General features: G+C 48.7%; 1 protein-coding gene across 1 annotated transcript in view; it reads right to left on the bottom strand.

The window, feature by feature from the left end:
* The window catches only part of NLRP7 (NLR family pyrin domain containing 7), a 41,891-nt gene that overhangs the window by 931 nt on the left and 33,218 nt on the right, over nucleotides 1-7,742 (bottom strand). Inside the window, exons 7-8 of the mRNA XM_025365897.1 lie at nucleotides 7,299-7,466; nucleotides 4,101-4,271 (exon numbers count right to left, since the gene is read on the bottom strand). Of these exons, the coding sequence (XP_025221682.1) occupies nucleotides 4,101-4,271; nucleotides 7,299-7,466 (339 nt within the window). The remainder of the gene's footprint in view (nucleotides 1-4,100; nucleotides 4,272-7,298; nucleotides 7,467-7,742) is intronic.

Genomic DNA, 7,742 nt, shown 5'->3' on the forward strand with positions numbered 1-7,742 from the left:
CGATCTCAGCTCACTGCAAGCCCCGCCTCCTGGGTTCACGCCATTCTCCTGCCTCAGCCTCCCGAGTAGCTGGGAGTACAGGCGCCCGCCACCTCGCCCGGCTAATTTTTTTTTGTATTTTAATAGAGACAGGGTTTCACCGTGTTAGCCAGGATGGTCTCGATCTCCTGAACTCGTGATCCGCCCGTCTCGGCCTCCCAAAGTGCTGGGATTACAAGCTTGAGCCACCGCGCCCGGCCCAGAAACATTTTCTAAAAAGAAATTTAGACCCACACAATGGGGATCCTTATAAATCTAAGAAAAAAGATTATGGCCAGGCACGGTCTCTCACACCTGTAGTCCCAGCACTTTGGGAGGCCAAGGCCGGCAGATTGCTTGAGCTCAGCAGTTCAAGACCAGCCTGGGCAACACAGCAAAACCCTGTCTCTACCAAAAATACAAAAAGTTAGGCAGGAATGGTGATGCATGCCTATAGTCCCAGCTACTCGGGAGGCTGAGGCAGGAGGATCACTTGAGCCTAGGAGGCGGAGGTTGCAACAAGATGGAGATTGCCCTACTGCACTCCAGCCTGGGTAACACAGTAAAATATGTCCTTAAAAAATAAATTTGAAAACTAGATAATCAGGCCGGGGCATGGTGGCTCATGCCTATAATGCCAGCACTTTGGGAGACTGAGGCGGGCGGATCACCTGAGGTCAGGAGTTCGAGACCAGCCTGGCCAACATACTGAAAACCCGTCTCTACTAAAAATACAAAAATTAGCTGGTCGTGGCGGCAGACACCTGAAATACCAGCTACTCAGGAGGCTGAGACAGGAGAATCGCTTTGAACCTGGGAGGTGGACATTGCAGTGAGCCAATATCGTGCCACTATACTGCAACCTGGGTGACAGAGCAAGACTCTGTGTCCTTGGCCAGGCGCAGTGACTCATGCCTGTAATCCTAGCACTTTGGGAGGCTGAGGCAGGCAGATCACGAGGTCAGGAGTTTGAGACCAGCCTGGCCAACATGGCAAAACCCTATCTCTACTAAAAAGTACAAAAACTGGCCAAGCATGATGGCTCACGCCTGTAATCCCAGCACTTTGGGAGGCCAAGGCGGGCAGATCACCTGAGATTGGGAGTTCAAGACCAGCCTGACCAACATGGAGAAACACTATCTCTACTAAAAATACAAAAAAATTGGCCGGGCGCGGTGGCTCAAGCCTGTAATCCCAGCACTTTGGGAGGCCGAGACAGGCGGATCACGAGGTCAGGAGATCGAGACCATCCTGGCTAACACGGTGAAACCCCGTCTCTACTAAAAAAAAAAAAAATACAAAAAACTAGCCGGGCGCAGTGGCGGGCGCCTGTAGTCCCAACTACTCGGGAGGCTGAGGCAGGAGAATGGCGTGAACCCGGGAGGCGGAGTTTGCAGTGAGCTGAGATCCAGCCACTGCACTCCAGCCTAGGCGGCAGAGCGAGACTCCGTCTCAAAAAAAAAAAAAAAAAAATTAGCCGGGCATGGTGGCCCATGCTCGCAATCCCAGCTACTCAGGAGGCTGAGGCAGAAGAATCGCTTGAACCTGGGAGGCTGAGGTTGCAGTGAGCAGAGATCACACCATTGCCCTCTAGCCTGGGCAACAAGAGTGAAACTCCGTCTCAAAAAAGTAAAATAAAATAAATACAAAAATTAGCCAGGCATGCTGGCACGCGCCTGTAATCCCAGCTACTCAGGAGGCTGAGGCAGGAGAATTGCTTGAACCCGGGAGGCAGAGGTTGCAGTGAGCAGGAGAATTGCTTGAGGCAGTGTGAGAGAATTGCAGTGAGGCAGGATTGCAGTGAGGCAGGAGAATTGCTTGAACCCAGGAGGCAGAGGTTGCAGTGAGATTGCACCACTGCACTCCAGCCTGGGCAACAGAGCGAGACTCTGTCTCAAACAAACAAGAAAAAGACTTTGTCTCCAAATAGATAAATAAAAACTAGTGGCAAATCAAACCGTCAGTAGAACTAAGAGAATGCCAGAGTGAACCCCAGGGTTAATCATAGCAAACGTGGCTCTAACATGACAGCAGCATGCAATGCTGTGCTTGTGAACATGAGGGGTGGTCATTGTAGAGGCACTGGCTTGCTATGTTGCCCAGGCTGGTCTCAAACTCCTGGCCTCAAACGATCCTCCCACCTTGGCCTCCCAGAGGAGGAACTAAGGAATGAGAACAGAAATACGTCCAAAACATATGACATAAGAGACCACAGGGTTAGAGATTTGTCACCAATAGTCCTTGGTGGCATTACAGACCATGGTCCCACTAGCAAGAGAAACATGACACTGTATAGCTCAACTTTCATGATATACCCCTAAAACCTTAACTCATTTATGCCAGAGGTTACAATTATTTGAACTGCAGACGTGTGAAAAATCGTACCTTGGCAATGACCTTGAGCAGGATATAAATAACTCCCACATGCTTAGCGTTCCAATAATGGAACACTAGACATCGTTAAGCAGTTTAAATGCATATCATCTCTACAACTAAACTCTTGAACAAGACAAGTGGGCTGTGCACAGTGGCTCACGTCTATAATCCTAGTACTTTGTGAGGCCAACACAGGAGGATCCCTCGAAGCCAGGAGTTTGAGAACAGCCTTGGCAACATAGCTACATAGTACAGCAGAGCAAAACATTGTCTCAAGAAAAGGAAAGGACAGAAAAGGGAAAAGGGTAAGGGGAAATGGGAAAGGGAAAAAGAAAAAGGCAAGAAGAAACTGAGGTAGATTATGTTAAAATAAGTCATTGATGCGGTGGCTCAAGCCTGTAATCCCAGCACTGTGGGAGGCCGAGGCGGGCGGATCGCGAGGTCAGGAGATGAAGACCATCCTGGCTAACCCGGTGAAACCCCGTCTCTACTAAAAAATACAAAAAACTAGCCGGGCGAGGTGGCGGGCGCCTGTAGTCCCAGCTACTCGGGACGCTGAGGCGGGAGAATGGCGTGAACCCAGGAGGCAGAGCTTGCAGTGAGCTGAGATCCAGCCACTGCACTCCAGCCTGGGCGACAGAACGGGACTCCATCTCAAAAAAAATAAAATAAAAATAAGTCATTTAAAAGATATACATGGTTCACAATTATGGGAACATCTGTGGTACGATCCTCTGAAAAGCTAAGACCCAGGACAGCTCTGGGAACTACCTATTTTTGGATGTAGTGATGAGGGGGGTGTGTGTGCATGTGTGCGTGTGTACGCTCATGCACACACGTACACACAAGCTTCCAGTCTGTACTCCAGGATGATTTAAACTGTCAGTATGCCAAGTACTAAGTGTTTGGGGGAATGCTGGACAATATTCAATTCACAGAGCATTTTAGAGAAGTATCTAATTTTTAAATTATCTCCTAAGCTAGGAGTGTGCTATAGAAAGATGCCTTAAGTTGATTCCTACAAAGAGTGCACCCACTTCCAAAAAACACTCTTCTCTGCATGGGAAATTCACCATGTGAAACAGCCATCCCAGGGCTGGGGGTGGTGGCTCACACCTGTAATCCCAGCACTTTGAGGGGCTGAGGCAGGTGGATCACCTGAGGTTGGGAGTTTGAGACCAACCTGACCAACATAGTGAAACCCTGGTCTCTACTAAACACTACAAAAATTGGCCAGGTGCAGTGGCTCATGCCTGTAACTCCAGCACTTTGGAAGGCCAAGGCAGGCAGATCACCTGAGGTCAGGAGCTCAAGACCAGTGAAACCCTGTCTCTACTAAAAGTACAAAAATTAGCCGGGCGTGGTGGCAAGCGACTGTAATCCCAGCTACTCAGGAGGCTGAGGCAGGAAAATCACTTGAACCCAGGGAGCGGAGCTTGCAGTGAGCCGAGATCGCACCACTGCACTCCAGCCTGGGCTACAAGAGCGAAACTCCGTCTCAAAAAAAAAAAAAAAGAAAAAAATACAAAAATTAGCTGGACATGCTGGCGTGCCTGTAGGCCCAGCTACTCAGGAGGCTGAGGCAGGAGAATTGCTTGAACTTGGGAGGCGGGGGTTGCGGTGAGCCAAGATCACGCCACTGCACTCCGGCCTGGGTGACAGAGCAAGACTCCATGTCAAAAAAAAAAAAAAAAAAAAAGCCATACCTGAGTGTCTTCAAGGATCCAGTTCTTTGTCTTAGAACCCTAAAGAGCTGAATTATGCCACTCTTCCACAAATGATTCTGGCCCAGGTCCAGAGTTTCAAGCTTCTGATTGCTGATGAGAGCAGATCCAAGATGCTGACAATAGAAAGGCATGAGGGAGCAGCTCCAGAGGCTGTTGAGGAAGAACATGGAAACCCGTGCATTCACTGAGCAGGTAGTGGCCAGATGCCATGGCTCATGTCTGTAATCCCAGCACTTCGAGAGGCCAAGGCAGGTGGATCACGTGAGGCCAGGAGCTCGAAACCAGCCTTGCCAACATGGTCAAACTCCATCTCTATTAAAAATGCAAAGATGAGGCAGGGTGTGGAGGCAGGCACCTGTAATCCCAGCACCTTGGGAGGCTAAGGAAGGTGGATCACCTGAGTTCAGGAGTTTGAGACCAGCCAGGCCAACATGGTGAAACCCCATCTCTACAAAAAATTAGCCACGCATGGTGGTGGAGTGCCTTTAATGCCAGCTACTTGGGAAGGTGAGGCACAAGAATCACTGGAGCCTGGGAGGCAGAGGTTGCAGTGAGCCAAGATCGTGCCACTGCACTCCAGCCTGGGCAACAGAGTGAAACTCCATGTCATAAATAAATACATAAAACGAAAATACAAAAATTAGCCAGGTATGGTGTTGCCACCTGTCATTCCAACTACTCAAGAGGCTGAGGCAGGAGAATTGCTTGAACCCAGGAGGCAGAGGTTGTAGTGAGCCAACATATCACCACTACACTGCAGCTTGGGTGGAAGAGTGAGACACTCGGTCTCAAAAAAGAAAAAAAAAAAAGCAACATATTTGCTGGGAATCCAGTACTGAGGAAATGCAGAGAGAAGTGAGATGAAGAAATCCTCACAGAGTTTATTTTAGTGACAGCAGACATCTGGATATGTTCTATTGAAGACAATGGATGATGGTATTAAAATAAACAGGTGGTAGAGGTAAGTCAACCAGAGAGGCACTGGCTAGATTTATGCCAGTCATTTAAGTTCTCTCTGGGAGAGTGATATAAGGGAAAAAACTGAAGGATGTTAGATCGTGAACCAGCATGCTAAATGGGGGAAGGAATCTTGTAAATAAAATACTGAGCTAGTGAGAAAGTAGAATTATTTTGGCTCATAACTGATAAGACAAGACCATAAGGCCCTGTAGGCCTCTGTAAAAGCCTTTGATTTTTTTTTTTTTTTTTTTTAAGACAGTTTCGCTCTTGTTGCCCAGGCTGGAGTGCAATGACATGATCTCAGCTCACTGCAACTTCCACCTCCCAGGTTCAAGTGATTCTCCTGCCCCAGCCTCCGGAGAATCTAGGATTACAGGCGCAAGCCACCAGGTGATCCACTCCTTTATTTGCACTGAGCTTTTGAGTCTTTGGAAATAGTAAGGTGTCACGGTCTGGCTTGCAGCTTGAAATGTTCCTCAGGATGATGGGTTAAGAAACTTCAGGAGGACAGGAACAGTGGCTCTTGCCTGTAATCCCAGCACTTTGGGAGGCTGAGGCAGGTGGATTACTTGAGGTCAGGAGTTGGAGACCAGCCTGGCCAACATGGTGAAACCTGGTCTCTACTAAAAATACAAAAATTAGCTGGGCATGGTGGTGCACCCCTGTAATCCTAGCTACTTAGCTGAGGCAGGAGAATCGCTTGAACCTTGGAGGCTGTGGTTGCAGTGAGCCAAGATGGCACCACTGCACTCCAGTCTGGGTGACAGAGCGAGACTCCGTCTCAAAAAAGAAAAAAAGTACCCTGTGTTCTTGTGTTTTTTTTCTTGTCTCTACAGCAAAGCTAAGTAATAATGACATGATGCAGATTCTCTTCTCATTAGGATTGCAGATTCTTTTTTTTTTTTTTTTGAGACGGAGTCTCGCTCTGTCACCCAGGCTGGAGTACAGTGGCCGGATCTCAGCTCACTGCAAGCTCTGTCTCCCAGGTTTATGCCATTCTCCTGCCTCAGCCTCCCGAGTAGCTGGGACTACAGGCGCCCGCCACCTCAGCCGGCTAGTTTTTTTGTATTTTTAGTAGAGACGGGGTTTCACCGTGTTAGCCAGGATGGTCTCGAACTCCTGACCTTGTGATCCGCCCGTCTCGGCCTCCCAAAGTGCTGGGATTACAGGCTTGAGCCACCGCGCCCGGCCCAGGATTGCAGATTCTACTTGGAAAATAGGTTGCATCCAAGGATGCAACTGACAAGCTTCGGAGAGAGAAGTGATAAACAGCTTACTGTTCCATTTGTGGAGGCTTTGCATTTCCTGGGGCAGTATCCCATCTCCAGGTCCCTGGGTTTATGAGCTGGGGCAGGCTCACGGCTTCCTGATTACTGGATCCCAGCAGAAGCAGCAATGTTCCTGAAGTCCAGGTCACTGGGAGCCATTCTCACCTATATTTCACTTCTCCAGGCCCTCTACATGAGTTTGGAAGTGCCCACCCACCTATATTCAGTTTCTGGAGGGGTTTGCTCTTAAAACTGGATCCAAAGTGATACAGTCTGAGATATTGAAAACATAGAAATTGACCGGGTGCGGTGGCTTACACCTGTAATCCCAGCACTTTGGGAGGCCGAGACAGGTGGATCATGAGGTCAGGAGATCGACACCATCCTGGCTAACACAGTGAAACCCCATCTCTACTAAAAATACAAAAAATTAGCTGGGCGTGTAGTCCAAGCTACCCAGGAGGCTGAGGCAGGAGAATCACTTGAACCTGGGAGGTGGAGGTTGCAGTGAGCCAAGATCACGCCATTGCACTCCAGCCTGGGCGACAGAGCGAGACTCCGTGTCAAAAAAAATAAATAAATAAATAAAACAGAAATTAAGGATTTCCAGATTTTGAAAAACTTTAAAAACGAGGCCGGGCGTGATGGCTCATGCCTGTAATCCTAGCACGTTGGGAGGCCGAAGTGGGAGGATTCCTTGAGTCTCCGAGTTCAAAACCAGCCTGGAAAAGATGACAAGACCTCATCTCTACAGAAAAAAGTTAACTGGCCATGGTAATACATGCCTGTAGTCCCAGCTACTCAGGAGGCTGAGGTGGGAGGACCGATCAAGTCTGGAAGACTGAACCCGCAGTGAGCCGTGATCACACCACTGCACTCCAGCCTGCGGGACGGAGCAAGACCCTGTCTCAAAAAAAAAGAAAGAAAAAAGAAAGAGGAAATCACCTACCGTAGGTGTTTTAGGTTACAGTTTGGATTCTCTAACGCCTGACAGAGAATCCACAATCCACGAGCTATCTGGTTGAGACTCAAGTCCAGGTTTGTGAGGCTGCAGGCTTCTTGCAGTGCCTCTGAGAGATATCTACAGCCACGCTTGGTTATGCTGCATTGCTGCAACCTGCAGGATAATCAAAGGAAGAGAAGCCCGTTATCCGTCTGGCTAATGCCCTGTGATGTAGTTATTTCCAGCACTGTATACCTTCCACCTTGAGCTATCTACTTCCAGGTGGGCTTGTACATAAAAGCATGCAAATGGCCCAGTGCAGTGGCTTATGCCTATAATCCCAGCAGTGGGAGGCCGAGACGGGTAGATCACTTGAGGTCAGGAGTTCAAGACCAGCCTGGCCAACATGGTGAAATCCCATCTCTACTTAAAAAAAAAAAAAAAAAAAAA

This window comes from Theropithecus gelada, chromosome 19, assembly GCF_003255815.1.
Source record: "Theropithecus gelada isolate Dixy chromosome 19, Tgel_1.0, whole genome shotgun sequence".
NCBI lineage: Eukaryota > Metazoa > Chordata > Mammalia > Primates > Cercopithecidae > Theropithecus > Theropithecus gelada.